Below are 20,041 nucleotides of genomic sequence, written 5' to 3' on the forward strand. Positions count from 1 at the left end.
GGTTTCTGCTGAGATCCGCACATAGTCTTATTAAGCTTCCTTTGTATGTAATGGATCGCTTTTCTCTTGCTGCTTTCAGGATTCTCTCTCTTTGACATTTGATAATCTGATTATTAAGTGTCTTGGTGTAGGCCTATTCATATCTCTTCTGTTTGAAGTATGCTGCGCTTCTTGGATCTGTAATTTTATGTCTTTCATAAGAGATGGGAAATTTTCATTAATTATTTCCTCTATTATTGCTTCTGCCCCCTTTCCCTTCTCTTCTCCTTCTGGGACTCCAGTGATACATACATTATTGTACTTTGCTTCATCCTTGAGTTCCTGGAGACGTTGCTCATATTTTTTCATTCTTTTCTCCATCTGCTCCTTTGTGTGTAGGCTTTCAGGTGTTTTGTTCTCCAGTTCCTGAGTGTTTTGTTCTGCCTCTTGAGATCTGCTATTGTATGTTTCCATTGTGTCTTTCATCTCTTGTGTTGTGCCTTTCATTTCCATAGATTCTACTAGTTGTTTTTCTGAACTTTTGGTTTCTGCTGTATATATGCCCAGTGTTTCCTTTACAGCCTCTATCTCTTTTGCAATATCTTCTCTAAACTTTTTGATTTGATTTAGCATTAGTTTAAAGTCCTGTATCTCAGTTGAAGTGTACGTTTGTTCCTCTGACTGGGCCATAACTTTGTTTTTCTTAGTGTAGGTTGTAATTTTCTGTTGTCTAGGCATGGTTTCCTTGGTTATCCAAATCAGGTTTGCCCAGACCAGAACAGGCTCAGGTCTCAGAGGGAAGAAATATTCAGTATCTGGTTTCCCTGCGGGTGTGTCTTAGAAAATCGCTCCACCCTTTGATGCCTCCGGTCACTGTGCTTTTCTGCCCAGCAGGTGATGCCTGTTAGCCTGTAATTCTTGACTGGTGTGAGGAGGTATGGCCGTGTTCCCCCAGGCTCTGGGGTCTGGTTCTGAATGGAAAGGGCCCCACCCCTTTCCTCCTAGAAAAGACAGAGCCCCCAGGTGAAGGTCATTAGCATTTCAATGGTCTCACTCTCTGCTTGTGCTGTCTCCACCCTTCCCCAAGTCACAGCACTGGAAACTGAATATGAGTGGGGCTTTCTCCACTGAGCTGAAAAAGAAACAGATAGTTCCCTTCAGAACCAGTCCAAGGTGGCGCTCCGGCTCTCCAAGGTCAGTCATCACCCAAAGCCTCTGTCTGTTTTTTGGGGATGCGTACCTGTAGTGAGCAGTTCACACTCGCTACTTAAAACCCCAGTTGGAGCTCAGCTGAGCTGTATTCGCTTGCTGGGAGAGAGCTTCTCTCTGGCACCACTGTGGAGAGCCGTCTCCCGGGACGGGCATAGCGCATGCGCTGTAAACCTGCTCCAAAGTCCCCCCGCCCATCGAGTGGTGCCAAGATGGCGCCCACATCCTGCTTCCGGCTTCTGATGTATGTAACCACCCGCTGTATTCACCAATCATGCTTGTGTGCGTGGCGTTAGCCCATTGGATACACGCAAGGTTTATAAGAAAGTTCCCGGGCAAAGCTCGGGGAGACAGCCCACAAGGAGCCGCGCCTGACGGCCGCATCGAGGTTGTTCTCCCCCGAGGCGTCTCGCCCCGGGTGGAACCTGTATTGCCTAGTCCCATTAAAAGCCTACATGCTCCACTGCTGCGAGTCCTGAGTGATCACAAGCGCTCCGGGTAAGACGTTGTCCGCACCCTCTCTCCCCTTATCTCTCTGGTCCCCATCGCCGGCCGACCGAGGACTCGAGGCGGGGCGGAGAGGCGCCGGACACACCACGAGGCTTTGCAGCTCAGGCTATGGGGGAGGGGGTCTCATGACTTGGATCCGCAGGTTTTACTTACAGATTTTATGCTGTGTTCTCGGGCATTCCTCCCAATTCAGGTTGGTGTATGATGAGTGGATGGTCTCGTTTGTCCCCCCCACCCCGCAGTTATTCTGGATTATTTACTAGTTGTTTCTGGTTTTTTGTAGTTGTTCCAGGGGGACTACTTAGCTTCCACTCCTCTCTATGCTGCCATCTTGCCCTGCCTCGCGACTGCAATTCTAAAATAGCCCTGTAACTTAACCAGTACACATAACAACAGGTTCACTTAATCCTCACTTTACCATCTGAGGAAAAGGACATAAAATCTGACAGGAGCTACCCACTTCAATGTAGCCCTCTGGTCTGGTCTTTCATTGGTCCCAGCCTCCCATTTTACAAATGTAGACCCAGGATTCTAAGATGACCGCAGAATCGCTGTTCCCGTGTTCTCTAACGGGCAGACATGTGACATTTAGCGCCGCAAAAGCTTGCTTTCTTCAGCTTCTTGGGTGGTGCTATGCACATTGCCAATTAACTTTTATAACAACATCCCTAAATGTATAAGTAAATCAATGTGTGTGTGCTCTCAATGTCATTCCTTGCCACAGAAACTTTTAGTTTTAAATCTGTCTACCAAGTCTTGATTATGACATTTGTTTTGCATTGTTAAATCCAGATAAAGCTATCTGAATAAGCTATCTTAATTTTCAACTTCTAAAATAAAAATATTTCAAGATTGATAAACAGCTCATTACAAATAACACTGCTCACAAGCAAACAGTGGTCTATTGATAAGTGACAAGAAACTGGATGTACTATTTTTTAAATGTAAGAGGAATTTCATTAGGTTTAGATAAACTGAGACTACAATATGTAAGTTTCCCAGGCTATTTTAATCAAGTTACTTACAATGTACACATTCCTGAGTATACTCCATTGTATGAAGTGACATTGTTTATTTCAGACTTTTCCAGCCTTTAGCTTAATAGGTGTTTCTTTCCAAGAAATTGAACTTTTCTGTCAAATGCACTTGATCGAATAGGAGAATTGGGTTCATAAAATGGATTCATTGCAAACTAGAAAAGAAAAAGCTATTAGTGTCCTTGTCAAAGAGGCTCACAAATCATATGCATTTAGAAGAATATTATTTTGAAGTTTTAAATGAAACAAAATCATCAAAGACATTCAAAACAAAGTCTGAAGACCACATTTTAAAAAATGCTTTCTTGTTACATACTGATCACCCCTTAAAGAAATGTTTGTTCTGGTGTTTTGGGTTTGAGAAGCACCCACGGGAAAACTAATGGGAGGATGAGAAGGGCTGCCTGTGGAAGTCCTGCCCACTGCCAGGTGCAGTCACTGTATATTCACAGACCACTCCACAAGGCCCTTTGGCTACGTAAATAGACCAAAAAAAAAAACCTGCCCTGTGCTTAAGGAAAGTGAAGCCACACTGCTATTTTTAAGTTACCCTTTTGTAGTAATTTTTTTTAAAATCAGGTTTTTAAGACTCTCCTTTAGCACAAGGCTAAATAAATGATCAGTTTCTCAGAGAAAGTAAGTGTATCATAACATGTGAGAGAAAATTACTATTATGGGATTACTAATGAGAAAAGGAGTTACTGAGTTTTACACCTTAATCACTTGATACCATCCATCTCTCTGAGGCTAAATAGGCTTATTTGGTATCTCTAACTAGCAATATTGATTGTTAAATTTATATAATTGTTGATATGCAAGAAATCATGTCTAAATACAAAACCCATTTAAATTATTAAGAACATACTGTTGTTAGCACTGCAGTTTAACTACTGATGTTCTAGTGCTACTTTTTTTTCTTTAAAAATCAAGAAATTCTGAGATGGCACCATTTTTTTTGAGTGACTATTTATAAGAATCACTTCCTGCCAATCTATATTCATTGCATTGTAACTTATTTATAAGATGAACATTTGAGATTAAAATTTATAAAGCATTTTTCTCTTATATACACTGCTTCCTTGCCTCTCTTTAGAGTTCCATAATAAAATCGGTTATATCTACTGAAAAGGGGAGAATGACACCGATTTACCTTCAGAATCATTTAAAAATAATAAACAGGAGTTGTTTCCTAAATACGTATTATTAACCTGGCAATGAAGACTCGCCTGGTGAGGGAGTTACTGGGGATAGTTCTGCCCATGGGGGAAAGCTGGTCTGTGATGAAAAATGTGCAGCATAAGGGAGTTACTTCAACAGACCAGTTTCCTGTCAAAGTAAAAATTCCATTTTATAATTAGATTTAAAAAATGACAGAACATATCATACCTTTATATACAAATCATAGACATCAGTAAAGAAGTTCTTTATCCCATCTTGCCGTGTTTCATGAAGCATGATAAATCTCATATGTGAAATAATTAAGGTATAATCTTTCTTAGAAATGAAAACTGAAAAGCAATTAGCTGATAACATTATTCTTCAAATGCAATATATTTTGTGATGGTAAAAGTTGAATACATAAACTGAATTTAAAGCTAGGCTGGTTTTATCTTAAAGAAAACAATTTTTTAAGTAGAAAATAAAGTGCAAAATAAAGTAGAATCACCCTTGAAATGATTCAGATAAACCTGAGTTTTATATATGAGACATGGTTTTAAAATTATTTGTTAAACAAAATGTGTTTTGTGTGTTGCATTGCTGTTGTTTTTTGGCCTAAAAAAATAAAAGTACCATAAATGGCAATTTTGACATCTTTCCCTTTTTTCATCCACAGACTCAGAGCCTGGCATCTATGTTCCATCTAGTTTTTTTAACCCACCATTCTGTTATGCATAGTTATTTAAAAGGTAAGGATATGGCCTGCAGTAACAAATGCTGAAACAAACCACTCGTTGAATCTGTCCACTGTTTTCAAGTACATGTTACTAGACAGCCACATGTTCTCACCTACGAGGTCGAGGGCAGCATGTGCTATGAACTGGTTCAGGTAACGATGATCGTCCTAGATTATAAAGTGAGCAGTGACAGATTAATGTTTTCATACAGCACCTAAGACTTACACCACCAACAGTTCCTTTTGTATGTTTCTATAGATGGTTTTCTTGTGGGGAACAAATATTTTCTGCATGCTACAAACAAAAGATCTCTGTGTTTTCATATAAATTCTTCTTAAATTTGTTACTTAAAACTCAACAAAAAGAACAGAAACACAGTCAATTACTTCATCAGTGAAACGTGGCCAGGAAACTAAATAGAAAACTTGTTTTTTTAATGTTGCCAGAAGGAAGTTACCCAAATTCTGTAACCATTTGAGCATGTAAAAAAAGGATACTATGTTAAAAAAATAAAAGTAGACTCTGTTTCTGAACAGCTCACATCTTATTTGAAGAGAAAGACATGAAACAATATGTAAGTGGATCTGAATAAAGGCCAGCGGTTTCAGCAGGCTGGGCCTGAGCAGGCAGGGCAGGAGGGCCACAGAGAAGACATGCCCTTCGCCAGGGCCTCGGGGCACACAGAAGGCTGCCCCGGGTGAGGCACCGGGAAGCAGCAGACACAGCTGAGGTGGTGGCTTGGCCCCCTTCACGTGAAACAGAGCTTTCAGGGCTGGGTGACTTGGGAACAGTCACCCAAGTCACTTGTGTCAACAGCAGGAGACCATCCTGTCAGGTGGGAGTGTCCTTCCCATGATGGACATTCAACTGGAGGGGAAGGGAACGCCCCCCACAATGGGGAGAGGAGAGTCCTGACCTGGAATGTGCTCGTGCTCCTGCAGAGTTCTCTCTTTCCAAGTGCATGTTTCAAAGACTGTCCCCTTGCTGAGGAGGCTGTTCCCGTGACAGGGCTGGAGGAAGGCTGCAGGTTGCCCCGGAGCCCCTGGCACAGTAAAGTGTGCTTGCTTTGTTCATGTTGCCATGACAAAGCTAATCTAATCCTTAGAGAAGTGGCTACATTCTGTGTCTGGCTCTCAGCAACATTTTCTATTCCTGTATGTTGATGATCAATTGTGAGAGGGAGGGAGAAAACTCAGGAAAGACTTTAAGGTGAGTGGTAGTGGGAGAAAGAATTAAGACCAAGTTAGGCAACAAATATTTTTACCAGCACTGCTCTGCCCACAAGGCATTTGAGTGTACAGAAACTGTACAGAAGTAGCCAGGTCCCACAGAGCAACTGTCGCTGCAGAGACCCCTCCAAACAGAGTTCTAGTGAGCAGTGCTCTCAGATAAATGTGAGAAAATAATGGAGCAACAACACCTGGTGGATAGCACTTTACACAAATTTCTATCAGACTTTAGAGGCAAGACCTGAGTATTTGAAAAGGATTGTACACTGGCAATTATGCATTATGATTATTTAAAACACTAATTCCTTGTCTCCAAGGCTATGAAAACCAATTTGGGGAGGTTAGGAGAAACACAGCATGACTTTCCAGCAATTTATTAGGACTAGTACAAAAAGATGGAAGGGACAGCTATTCCCATCTCAAGACTCCACAGCTTCCGTTTACTCTGAAAGGCAGCATGTTTTTGAACCAAACTTGACAACAAGAAAGTTGGGTGGCATCACCTCCAGCACTGACTGTTTTCAGCCCACAGTGCTGCGAGAGATGCGAGAAACCCACACAGCAGGCACCGTGTCAGCAGGAGGCCCCGTATGTAACGCTGTCTTAACCCCTCAGGTGTAAGTCGCAGTACGTCCTGGTGAAAAACTGGATTCACTGGGACAGAAGGGGCTTTTGTGGCATTTCAAGGCAGCAACAGCTGGTCTTCCAGGCCCACCACAGGCAGCCCGGGTCTCCCTGTGTTTCAGAAGCAGCATTTCATAGTGCGTGACCCAGGGAGGACGAGACTGAGAGCCTCATCCTAGCATGTACTCAATAAAGGTGGGCTGAATTACGGGATGAATAAAACATCTCAGAGAGCATGCCCTGGCTGCCTTCTATCAGCCTGTGGGGCTCCCTGAGCAAGCCTCATCTGATTGTGGTGGATTCCAATGAACTCATTTGGCTAGGTCTGTTCCAATTTCAAAGATCACATTATACCATATCATTACAATGTCATAAAAAAGACTTAGAGAATTTCTTAAGGTTCCATACGTACTTTGGATTCTGCTTTTCCAGCTGGCAAAAACTCCATTTCGAAAACTGGATTATCATGATGGCCGACAATGACAAAATAGAAGCTTCCAGACATTGTCTTCAGTAAATGGCTCCTAATTAAATTAAGTGAAAAAAATAATACACAGTTTTAGTACTCAATACTGAAGACCAAAAATGGTTAGGAACCTTCAGTTCAAGAGCCCCTGTGTGCCTGGTGGAGTAAACTGGGTGAAATTTGGATTGGACCAGTTAGCAGTAGCACTGACCCCCCGAAAGATTCATAGTGGTAGCCAGCTAGTTAAGGACAATAGAGAGCAGTGAAAAGGCAACGGAAATAATTTGTTTTAGACAATTGTGAGGAGATCCTCCTGAGAAAGCTAAATGCTACTCTTAACTCTTATCATGTAGGCGGAAAGGAGACACTATACCATTTGCCTGCAGACCGTGTGCTGCCAACACTTACCTACCTGCAGTATGTTTCAGCAAATGAGAGCCCTTTTGATGTGCTTCTTCATACACCAATGTTTAAGAAATAAAGAAAAATTTTTGCATTCTAGAAAAGAGGGAAGAAATAATAACCCAAGAAGGAAGAAAACTGAAGCATTAACAGGTCTTGAAGCTAGTGTAAATAATTTGGCTGAAGAAACGACACTAAGAAAGTGGGGAAAATAATCAGTTATTCCGTGGCTTTTGACACAGATAACTGACATCTGCAGGGATGGCTGGGGGGAATTATGAATGACTATACTTTTAGTACAGGGGCTTAGTTAGACAGAGCTAGGTTCAAGTCTAGCTCTGCCACTTGCTAGCAAGGTGACCACAAGGAAGTTCTTTAATCTTCCAATGCCTGTTTTCTCATCCATAAAAAGAGAGATAATAACTGCAGCTACCTTATGGTGTCCTTATGAGGATCACATTAGCTAATGCAAGCAAAGCCAGCGTTGGGCTCATAATAAATGCTCAATAAATGCTATCTAGAATAACATAGACAAGCATACACACAGTGGATGTGGGAACTAGTAATTCCTCAATGTGGGACACAAATCTGGCTGAGATTCTCCTGGAATATACATCTGAGAAGTGTTAGAAGACTCATCAAGCCTCACTGGCCACTTCTACTGGTTCACATAGAACATGCAATAAAATCAGAAGAAATCTGAAATGAATTTCTGAACGAATGGAACATTGTACAATCAGGGCACAGCTGGCACTTTTAATTTGAACTGGAAGGCTATGACTTTGGAAGAAAAAAGCAGATAAGAGACTCTTTTGACAAGGTGAAGTAGAATTTAAAATGTCCCAGTGGGGCACGCTACAGCCTGCAGGCCAAATCTGGCATCGTCCATCCTTTAACATATTGTCTGTGGTTGCTTTTGCACTATGACCGCAGAATTGAGCAGTGTGACAGACCAGCTGGCTCTTGACAGAACAAGTTTGCCAACCCACTTTAGGGGAAAGAACAGAAAAACCCAGATAGTAAAACTGGATAACAAACAGGAATGATATAAAAGCTATGTAAAACTAGAAGAATTGGGAATTCTCATGAGAGTAAAGGAAAGAGGGATGGAAACTTGAAATTTCGACAAAGTAAACAATGATGCCATTAGTTTTTGCTGGAATAGGTTTCACAGCTGGAGTTTGGCAAGGGAGGGGCTGATGTTCTTCAGCATAAAAATTTTACAAGCAGCAGCAGAAATAAAAACTTACATAAGGAAGACACTGGTGATTTCGTCTGGGTTCTGGTGGTCACCAGCATGTCTGTGAGAAGTTGCTGAAGTAGTTAAGGAAGCTGGGGAGACCTCCTCCATTACAAGGGACTGGACCTGGTGGCTGAGTGGAGGGGGCTATGATGCCACTTGTGAAAACAGCTGCTGTTCCCAGAGGCTAGGAGGACCTGGGCTTCTCTTGAGAGGCAGGCAATTAAAGAAATCAGCTCAGTGATAGAAGGAGAGCGCTGACAACCTGGAACTTAGAGAGAATGTGCATGTGATTTAAGAAGTAGGACACTGACTGCAAGGAACACAAAAATGGGACCAGAAATTTGGAAGGACAGCATCAGAAAGGCAAAAGCCCAAAATGAGTTGAAGTGTGTGAAACATGTTAAGAGAAACAGAAAAGCCTTTTTAAGGCTACAATTAGTAAAAAGCAGGGGAAGAAAGGTCAGCTGCTTTAGCACTTGGTACACAGTCAAATAACAGAGGATTTAGAACTTCGCAACTTCAATTTCCTCTGTCAAAAAGAATCATTTTCAAACAGCAAGTGTAGAAGAAACAAGGTTAGGCAGGTAACAAACCTTAAGATATTAAGAAAATATCTAGACGTTTCAATAAATCTGAGTCTTCCAGTCACAGCAAGTTATTACCTTGCATGAACAAATGTGATTGTGTTACTATGTGTGCTGGTGTGTGTGTGTGTGTGTGTGTGTGTGTGTGTTGGGGGAAAGGATCTAGGTTAGGGGGTGCTCTGGAAACGAGAGAGGAGAAACTGAAGGAATTTAGGTAGTTACACAGGGAATAAAGACCTTTTTGGTGAGTGGAGGTACAGCACAATACAATCTTTAAATATGATGCACTGTCTAATGGAAAAGGGATTTGGCTAGGGATGGCAAATGGGTTTTCTCTCATGAGCTAATTCTGATTGACTGGTAGAGACTGCCAGGAGCAAAGTTTCTGCGACTAAGTGCTGTGAGTGGGAAAGACTACTGTGATCAATTATTAATGTCTGCCACAGGTTTGGGATGGGAGCAGTGCCTACATGAGTACCACATATTTGCTATCTCTGGACCAGACAGACTTATTCCAAACTACCGCCCAGACCAAGCCTAGGTTTGATCATGTGAAGTTTCAAGGAAAGACCCTGGCTCAGTGTCATTGAGAATTTGAACAATTAAAGAACCATCGGACTGCCTTGTGAGATGGTTAACCCTGCCACTGCCCCTCCCCACCAGCAGTGTGTGACAGGAGACTGGAAGACCACCAGTGCCAGTGGCAGAGTCAGAGGATGAACACAGTGAACTTAGAAGTCCCTTCCAACTCTGAAGAATTTTAAGTTGCAGGCAAAAGCAAGAGAAAACGCACAATCTCCAGTTCCAACACCATCCATTTTAGAGCAAACCTCTTGACGTCCTCTCAAGAGGAACTTCCAGAAACCTGCTTTGTGCTCCTGACAACAGTGGTTTCAGTTGTTCCATAGGCTTGGGGCTGCAGCACTGAACTGGGGTGGCATAGAACATGTCTACTGCAGTGGTGAGGAGCAATATGGAATACTTTTAATATTCCTCCAATGGGAAAAATTCCCTATCAATACCATAAACAAGTCCCCTAGTCCTCAGTGAGGTTATGCTAGCTTTGTAGAATAATTCACATTCATTTCATTTCCAATCAGCTATGGGACCAAAGGTGGGGTGGGGTCAACGGCACAGAAACTTTCTATTTTTTAACAGTGGACAAACGATTCTACTTTCAAACAACACCCACAACATATTAACATCTTTTTAGAACACTGTTTTCATCAATACACTGTTTTCCTCTGAAGCCCTAATGCTTCTCATCAACAGGATCGTGTAGTGGTATACAAAACCTAGTCCCACTTCACTCCAAGCTTCTTTTCTCAACTTTATTGTTCCACTTCTGCTAAAGTTTCCTCCCAAATTCACTTTGCATACACTCCAGAGCTATTGTTCTTATTTTTCTCTTCACACCTGGAATGCTTTCCCTGATTCCGTGTTTGCAGACCTCACCCACTCTTCAAAGTCTCTCCTCTTCCAAATTATTTCCCAACACCAACCCACAGTGCTCTCCAACTACTAGGAAATCCTGTCACTGCACGGTTAGGGATCAGAACTCATTGTACTCTTCTTCAGTGCTGCGTGCAAAGCAGACACTGATCCAATTTTGTCCTCACAAAAGTTAGATACCTTCTGTCCACAGCACACTACTCTGGAGTTAGGCCAGATTCCTCACAGCCCCGAGAGGGTTCTGAATATTTCTCCCTTTGTTCATTCCCCCCCACCTCCTGCAATGCTCTCCGTTTTGCCCACCATCCAAGTCCTAACGAAGTGATACTTTCGACAGAGATGTCCCTTATGACTTCCATCTTCAACCATCTCTCCTTTTTCTAAACTCTTTAACCACAAAGCATCTTAGTTCTTATCCAGTTCACTGGGTGTAGTATTTTCAATGCTTCTTGTGAGTTTGGTTCCTTTTCTAATTAGATGTAAGTATCTTGGGGACCTGGCTCACCTTTCTTCATCTTCCTCACAGCACACACAACGGGGGGGGGGGGGTACACAACACACACGGGTGGGGGCGGGCGGTTGCTAGGGGCATCTAAGTGAGATGCTGCTACACATCCTACCATGCACAGGACAGCCCTGACAACAAAAGTTCAGACCCCAACTGTCAAAAGTGCCGCGGTTGCGAAACCCCGGGTTAGCTGAACGACCCAGTGATGAAGCAAAGTGCCCGTGCTTGCTGGACTGGCTGCACGGATTGTGACGAAGTCCCCCCGCCAAGGCACAGTGGAGAGACAGGGACACTCCCGGCGGCGGACGGGGCCCGCGACGGCCCCCTGAGCTCCGGAGCGCCCGCCCACCCGCTCCATCCCTTACCTGTGGCGAGACACACACAAGCGAGGCGCCGAGTCAATAGCCGCGGAGAACACCAGCTCTCCGCAGCTTCACCCGGGTATCCCGGAACCGTCCTCGCGAGACTCTACGGTTGGCCTCTCACGAGATGTGGGTGGAGCGCAGGCCTAGCGCATGCGCCGTAGCGCTCCAGAGAGGGCGGCTCTGCTTGGCGGGTCTCGGGAAGGGGCTGTGTGGGCTCGGAGTCGGGAAGTCTTCCGGTCCTGGCTCCCTCCCCTTCGGCTTTCTCTCTCCGGCGCTTCGCCCTCCAGCTGCCTTTGAGCCCAGCGGCCCGGTCACGACTCCGCCCTTGCCGTCGCCCCGCCCCCCCCCCCCCAGTCGTGGAGGAAGAAAATGCGCATTGTCGCTGGCGTTCCCTAATTCGAAGTGCGGGCAGAAGGATTCGGCTGCCCCTTGTTGGTCGCCCCCGCGGGACAAAGGCCGGGCCTGGGGGCGGGTCTCCCTCCAGACCTGGGCCTCGGACTCCGCCCCCTCACGGGGTGGGGCGGCTCTTGGTGGGGAGCAAGCACCTGACGACTGAGGTAGCCATCCAGGCCTCGCCTTCATGTACGGGCGGAAACCTTAAAACCCGTTTCTCAGCTGCGCCGCTTGTAGCTTCCCTGCCGGCCGCGGGTCTGTTCTAGAAATTCACGTCGCCTTCTCACGCCAGATAATTCTTGGCACACCTTATCTCTGGCAGTCTAACATGCCCCCCAAACCTGATGTTTTGAGTGAAGATGAACTGCGCAAAAAGCTGTACCAGACCTTTAAAGATAGGGGTGTACTGGACACGCTCAGGGTATCAAATTTAGGTGTATCTGTTGCATAACTTTCACAGGTGTAACTTGTAACCGCAGGGAGTCGTCATATAAACCCATCCGGGCTGTGGACCCTAAATACAGATTGAGATGTAGATTGTATTGGTGAATTACATTTTTATGTGCCTGTAAAATACTATTCTCTTGAAATGGTTTGAAGAGATTCAGTCTTTAAAAGAGCAATTCAAAAAATACATTTAGTGAGCTAACATTAAGATAGGAGGGGGTAACATTTATAAAATGAACATGCTTTAGCAAGGTTTGGCTTGCTTTGTAAATCTGACTTATGGGTTGCTGAATTAATAAGTGTTTTTTTAATACTCACTTTTGGATGAACTGGAGGATATTGACACCATAGAAAGAATAGTTTGAGGAATTCTTTAAAATATATTGAAAGTTTTGAGTAATTTGGGCAGCAAGTATTTAATTAGTACACTTCATATTTGGATTAACAGCAAAGAGTAGTGTTAGCTCAAACGTGTTTCATTACTGTATACATTTCAAGTGTATTTTATATTTGAAATAGGAAATTAAAATACTCTTGATCCCCCCATCCCCACCCCCAGACATCATTTTTGTAACTTAAACAAACAAACAAAAAAAAACTCAGACTCATCTGGAAAATACCGAAAAACATAAAGCAGAAAAATCATCTCAAATACAACCCCAAGTTGGCATAATGTTTTTAATATATATTTGCTTGTATCCTACTTTTTAAATTTAGTATTATATGGCGAGCATTTTTTTCTATCATTAAAAGTTTCTTGAAATTCTCATTTTCAGTGGCAGCAGGCACATCTTTGGATGTATGGGTAATTTACATAGGCGTCCCCTTTAGGTTGTACCCCGGTCTGTACATACCTTCAGCTGCATCTCAATTTTCCCCTAGGGTAGATTAGATGGCATTACTGAGTCAAAGGACTAGCTAGAGGCGTGTTCCGGAATGATAGTAATGGTTTATATTCCACCAGCAGTTTGAGAATGCTTGTTTCACTGGGGCTTCTCCAATATTATTATCATGTTTTAAACAAAGATTGGAAAAAACGTATTTTAATATTCATTTGTTTGATTATTAATGAGGTTGCCACTTGTTTTTTGGCCATTTGAGTGTTTCTTGCCCATGGGTTTTCTAGGATGTTGTTTTTCTTAATGAATAAGTGCTCTTTTAACAGAAATTATTAATATTTTCTCCCATTTTTCTGCAGTACTTTTTCTTGATGTTTGATTTTAATTTGGTCAGATCTTTTTTTTTAGTTTTCGGTAAGTTCTCCACTAAGAGAATGAATATTCACTATTTATTTTAAGCTTTTAAAAAGACTATTTTAGGATCAAATGAGAGGGAGGAGTAGTAACTGAGAAGATAAGATTTAACAAATGATTGTGCCTACTGAATCATTATATTGAAATTTCTTGTTTGTCGCTAGAACGTTAGAACAGCTAGAAGGAAATATAACATTAAACTGGAAAAATAAACACCGGCGGGGCAAGATGGCAGACTGGTGAGCTGTATGTTTTAGTTACTCCTCCAGGAAAGTAGGTAGAAAGCCAGGAACTGCGTGGACTGGACACCACACAGCAGTCTGACTTTGGGCATACTTCATACAACACTCATGAAAACGTGGAACTGCTGAGATCAGCGAAATCTGTAAATTTTTGTGACCAGGGGACCCGCGCCCCTCCCTGCCAGGCTCAGTCCTGTGGGAGGAGGGGCTGTCAGCTCCGGGAAGGAGAAGGGAGAACTGCAGTGGCAGCCCTTATCGGAAACTCATTCTGCTGATCCAAACTCCAACCATAGGTAGACTGAGACCAGACACCAGAGAATCTGAGAGCAGGCAGCCCAGCAGAGAGGAGACAGGCATAGAAAAAAAAAAACAACACGAAAAACTCCAAAATAAAAGCAGAGGATTTTTGGAGTTCTGATGAACATAGAAGGGGGAAGGGCAGAGCTCAGGCCAGAGCCCAGGCCCTGAGGCGCATATGCAAATCCCGAAGAAAAGCTGATCTCCCTGCCCTTTGGACCTTTCCTTAATGGCCCTGGTTGCTTTGTCTCTTAGCATTTCATAAATCCATTAGATCTCTGAGGAGGGCCCTTTTTTTTTTTTTAATCCTTTTTTCTTTTTCTAAAACAATTACTCTAAGAAGCCCAATACAGAAAGCTTCAAAGACCTGCAATTTGGGCAGGTCAAGTCAAGAGCAGAACTAGGAGAGCTCTGAGACAAAACGCAATAATCCAGTGGCTGAGAAAATTCACTAAACACCACAACTTCCCAAGAAAAGGGGGGTGTCCGCTCACAGCCATCATCCTGGTGGACAGGAAACACTCCTGCCCATCGCCAGCCCCATAGCCCAGAGCTGCCCCAGACAACCCAGTGTGACGGAAGTGCTTCAAATAACAGGCACACACCACAAAACTGGGCGTGGACATTAGCCTTCCCTGCATCCTCAGGTGATTGTCCCAGAGTTGGGAAGGTAGAGCAGTGTGAATTAACAAAGCCCCAATCAGCCATCATTTCAGCAGACTGGGAGCCTCCCTACACAGCCCAGCAGCCCAGAACTGCTCTGGGGTGACGGCACTTACCTGTGACATAACACAGTCATCCCTCAACAGAGGACCAGGGGGTGCATGGCCTGGAAGAGGGGCCCACTTGCAAGTCTCAGGAGCCATACGCCAATACCAAGGACTTGTGGGTCAGTGGCAGAGACAAACTGTGGCAGGACTGAACTGAAGGATTAGACTATTGCAGCAGCCTTAAAACTCTAGGATCACCAGGGAGATTTGATTGTTAGAGCCACCCCCACCTCCCTGACTGCCCAGAAACACGCCCCATATACAGGGCAGGCAAACCCAACTACACACGCAAGCTTGGTACGCCAATTGGACCCCACAAGACTCACTCCCCCACTTACCAAAAAGGCTAAGCAGGGGAGAACTGGCTTGTGGACAAAAGGTGGCTCGTGGACGCCACCTGCTGGTTAGTTAGAGAAAGTGTACTCCACGAAGCTGTAGATCTGATAAATTAGAAATAAGGACTTCAGTTGGTCTACAAATCCTAAAAGAACCCTATCAAGCTCAGCAAATGCCACGAGGCCAAAAACAACAGAAAATTATAAAGCATATGAAAAAACCAGACGATATGGATAACCCAAGCCCAAGCACCCAAATCAAAAGACCAGAAGTGACACAGCACCTAGAGCATCTACTCAAAGAACTAAAGATGAACAATGAGACCATAGTACGGGATACAAAGGAAATCAAGAAGACCCTAGAAGAGCATAAAGAAGACATTGCAAGACTAAATAAAAAAATGGATGATCTTATGGAAATTAAAGAAACTGTTGACCAAATTAAAAAGATTCTGGACACTCATAGTACAAGACTAGAGGAAGTTGAACAACGAATCAGTGACCTCGAAGACGACAGAATGGAAAATGAAAGCATAAAAGAAAGAATGGGGAAAAAAATTGAAAAAATCAAAATGGACCTCAGGGATATGATAGATAATATGAAACGTCCAAATATAAGACTCATTGGTGTCCCAGAAGGGGAAGAAAAGGGTAAAGGTCTAGGAAGAGTATTCAAAGAAATTGTTGGGGAAAACTTCCCAAATCTTCTAAACAACATAAATACACAAATCATAAATGCTCAGCGAACCCCAAATAGAATAAATCCAAATAAACCCACTCCGAGACATATACTGATCACACTGTCAAACACAGAAGAGAAGGAGCAAGTTCTGAAAGCAGCAAGAGAAAAGCAATTCACCACATACAAAGGAAACAGCATAAGACTAAGTAGTCACTACTCAGCAGCCACCATGGAGGCGAGAAGGCAGTGGCACGATATATTTAAAATTCTGAGTGAGAAAAATTTCCAACCAAGAATACTTTATCCAGCAAAGCTCTCCTTCAAATTTGAGGGAGAGCTTAAATTTTTCACAAACAAACAAATGCTGAGAGAATTTGCTAACAAGAGACCTGCCCTACTGGAGATACTCAAGGGAGCCCTACAGACAGAGAAACAAAGAAAGGACAGAGAGACTTGGAGAAAGGTTCAGTACTAAAGAGATTCAGTATGGGTACAATAAAGGATATTAATAGAGAGAGGGGAAAAATATGACAAACATAAACCAAAGGATAAGATGGCTGATTCAAGAAATGCCTTCACGGTTATAACGTTGAATGTAAATGGATTAAACTCCCCAATTAAAAGATACAGATTCGCAGAATGGATCAAAAAAAATGAACCATCAATATGTTGCATACAAGAGACTCATCTTAGACACAGGGACACAAAGAAACTGAAAGTGAAAGGATGGAAAAAAATATTTCATGCAAGCTACAGCCAAAAGAAAGCAGGTGTAGCAATATTGATCTCAGATAAAATAGACTTCAAATGCAGGGATATTTTGAGAGACAAAGAAGTCCACTACATACTAATAAAAGGGGCAATTCAGCAAGAAGAAATAACAATCGTAAATGTCTATGCACCCAATCAAGGTGCCACAAAATACATGAGACAAACACTGGCAAAACTGAAGGAAGCAATTGATGTTTCCACAATAATTGTGGGAGACTTCAAAACATCACTCTCTCCTATAGATAGATGAACCAAACAAAAGACCAATAAGGAAATTGAAAACCTAAACAATCTGATAAATGAATTAGATTTAACAGACATATACAGGACATTACATCCCAAATCACCAGGATACACATACTTTTCTAGTGCTCATGGAACTTTCTCCAGAATAGATCATATGCTGGGACATAAACAAGCCTCAATAAATTTGAAAAGATTGAAATTATTCAAAGCACATTCTCTGACCACAATGGAATACAATTAGAAGTCAGTAACCATCAGAGACTTAGAAAATTCACAAATACCTGGAGGTTAAACAACACACTCCTAAACAATCAGTGGGTTAACGAAGAAACAGCAAGAGAAATTGCTAAATATATAGAGACGAAGGAAAATGAGAACACAACATACCAAAACCTATGGGATGCAGCAAAAGCAGTGCTGAGGGGGAAATTTATAGCACTAAATGCATATATTAAAAAGGAAGAAAGAGCCAAAATCAAAGAACTAATGGATCAACTGAAGAAGCTAGAAAATGAACAGCAAACCAATCCTAAACCAAGTACAAGAAAAGAAATAACAAGGATTAAAGCAGAAATAAATGACATAGAGAACAAAAAAACAATAGAGAGGATAAATATCACGAAAAGTTGGTTCTTTGAGAAGATCAACAAGATTGACAAGCCCCTAGCTAGACTGACAAAATCAAAAAGAGAGAAGACCCATATCAACAAAATAATGAATGAAAAAGGTGACATAACTGCAGATCCTGAAGAAATTAAAAAAATTATAAGAGGATACTATGAACAACTGTATGGCAACAAACTGGATAATGTAGAGGAAATGGACAATTTCCTGGAAACATATGAACAACCTAGACTGACCAGAGAAGAAATAGAAGACCTCAACCAACCCATCACAAGCAAAGAGATCCAATCAGTCATCAAAAATCTTCCCACAAATAAATGCCCAGGGCCAGATGGCTTCACAGGGGAATTCTACCAAACTTTCCAGAAAGAACTGACACCAATCTTACTCAAACTCTTTCAAAACATTGAAGAAAATGGAACACTACCTAACTCATTCTATGAAGCTAACATCAATCTAATACCAAAACCAGGCAAAGATACTACAAAAAAGGAAAACTACTGGCCAATCTCCCTAATGAATATAGATGCAAAAATCCTCAACAAAATACTTGCAAATCGAATCCAAAGACACATTAAAAAAATCATACACCATGAACAAGTGGGGTTCATTCCAGGCATGCAAGGATGGTTCAACATAAGAAAATCAATCAATGTATTACAACACATTAAGAAGTCAAAAGGGAAAAATCAATTGATCATCTCAATAGATGCTCAAAAAGCATTTGACAAAATCCAACATCCCTTTTTGATAAAAACACTTCAAAAGGTAGGAATTGAAGGAAACTTCCTCAATATGATAAAGAGCATATATGAAAAACCCACAGCCAGCATAGTACTCAATGGTGAGAGACTGAAAGCCTTCCCTCTAAGATCAGGAACAAGACAACGATGCCCGCTGTCACCACTGTTATTCAACATTGTGCTGGAAGTGCTAGCCAGGGCAGTTCGGCAAGACAAAGAAATAAAAGGCATCCAAATTGAAAAAGAAGAAGTAAAACTGTCATTGTTTGCAGATGATATGATCTTATATCTAGAAAACCCTGAGAAATGGACGATACAGCTACTAGAGCTAATCAACAAATTTAGCAAAGTAGCGGGATACAAGGTTAATGCACATAAGTCAGTAATGTTTCTATATGCTAGAAATGAACAAACTGAAGAGACACTCAAGAAAAAGATACCATTTTCAATAGCAACTAAAAAAAATCAAGTACCTAGGAATAAATTTAACCAAAGATGTAAAAGACCTATACAAAGAAAACTACATAACTCTTCTAAAAGAAATAGAAGGGGACCTTAAAAGATGGAAAAATATTCCATGTTCATGGATAGGAAGGCTAAATGTCATTAAGATGTCAATTCTACCCAAACTCATCTAGAGATTCAATGCAATCCCAATCAAAATTCCAACAACCTACTTTGCAGACTTGGAAAAGCTAGTTATCAAATTTATTTGGAAAGGGAAGATGCCTCGAATTGCTAAAGACACTCTAAAAAAGAAAAACGAAGTGGGAGGACTTACACTCCCTGACTTTGAAGCTCGTTATAAAGCCACAGTTGCCAAAACAGCATGGTACTGGCACAAAGATAGACATATAGATCAATGGAATTGAATTGAGAATTCGGAGATAGACCCTCAGATGTATGGCCGACTGGTCTTTGATAAGGCCCCCAAAGTCACTAAGCTGAGTCATAATGCTCTTTTCAACAAATGGGGCTGGGAGAGTTGGATATCCATATGCAAAAGAATGAAAGAGGACCCCTACCTCACCCCCTACACAAAAATTAACTCCAAATGGACCAAAGATCTCAATATAAAAGAAAGTACCATAAAACTCCTAGAAGATAATGTAGGAAAACATCTTCAAGACCTTGTATTAGGCGGCCACTTCCTAGACTTTACACCCAAAGCACAAGCAACAAAAGAGAAAATAGATAAATGGGAACTCCTCAAGCTTAGAAGTTTCTGCACCTCAAAGGAATTTCTCAAAAAGGTAAAGAGGCAGCCAACTCAATGGGAAAAAATTTTTGGAAACCATGTATCTGACAAAAGACTGATATCTTGCATATACAAAGAAATCCTACAACTCAATGACAATAGTGCAGACGGCCCAATTATAAAATGGGGAAAGGATATGAAAAGACAGTTCTCTGAAGAGGAAATACAAATGGCCAAGAAACACATGAAAAAATGTTCAGCTTCACTAGCTATTAGAGAGACGCAAATTAAGACCACAATGAGATACCATCTAACACCGATTAGAATGGCTGCCATTAAACAAACAGGAAACTACAAATGCTGGAGGGGATGTGGAGAAATTGGGACTCTTATTCATTGTTGGTGGGACTGTATAATGGTTCAGCCACTCTGGAAGTCAGTCTGGCAGTTCCTTAGAAAACTAGATATAGAGTTACCATTCGATCCAGCAATTGCACTTCTCGGTATATACCCAGAAGATCGGAAAGCAGTGACACG

At 42.1% G+C, this 20,041-nt stretch overlaps 2 protein-coding genes across 2 annotated transcripts in view; one reads left to right on the top strand and one right to left on the bottom strand.

Moving 5' to 3' along the window:
• Window positions 1-2,688: 2,688 nt before the first annotated feature.
• Window positions 2,689-11,697, bottom strand: TRAPPC2 (trafficking protein particle complex 2). The gene is made up of 5 exons (XM_037822880.1): window positions 11,504-11,697; window positions 6,896-7,007; window positions 4,653-4,797; window positions 4,122-4,204; window positions 2,689-2,890 (listed from the first exon to the last, which is right to left on the bottom strand). The coding sequence occupies exons 2-5, from the start codon at window positions 6,986-6,988 to the stop codon at window positions 2,792-2,794; spliced, it is 420 nt and encodes a 139-aa protein (XP_037678808.1). The 5' UTR covers window positions 6,989-7,007; window positions 11,504-11,697; the 3' UTR covers window positions 2,689-2,791.
• Window positions 11,698-12,116: 419 nt separating this feature from the next.
• The window catches only part of OFD1 (OFD1 centriole and centriolar satellite protein), an 83,594-nt gene continuing 75,669 nt past the window's right edge, over window positions 12,117-20,041 (top strand). The window contains 1 exon segment of the mRNA XM_037822705.1: window positions 12,117-12,317. Within this exon segment, the coding sequence (XP_037678633.1) occupies window positions 12,225-12,317 (93 nt within the window). The 5' untranslated portion in view covers window positions 12,117-12,224.

Source organism: Choloepus didactylus, chromosome Y (genome assembly GCF_015220235.1).
Source record: "Choloepus didactylus isolate mChoDid1 chromosome Y, mChoDid1.pri, whole genome shotgun sequence".
Classification (NCBI taxonomy): Eukaryota; Metazoa; Chordata; class Mammalia; order Pilosa; family Megalonychidae; genus Choloepus; species Choloepus didactylus.

Bases quoted from the DNA above. Each gene is read 5' to 3' on its own strand.
- TRAPPC2 (XM_037822880.1), bottom strand. From the start codon at position 6,988: ATGTCTGGAAGCTTCTATTTTGTCATTGTCGGCCATCATGATAATCCA. The intron at 4,798-6,895 runs GTACGTATGGAA...TTTATAATCTAG, and splicing joins CTGGAAAAGCAGAATCCAAA to GACGATCATCGTTACCTGAA. The intron at 2,891-4,121 runs GTATGATATGTT...TTTCTTTTCTAG, and splicing joins TCTATGATTTGTATATAAAG to TTTGCAATGAATCCATTTTA.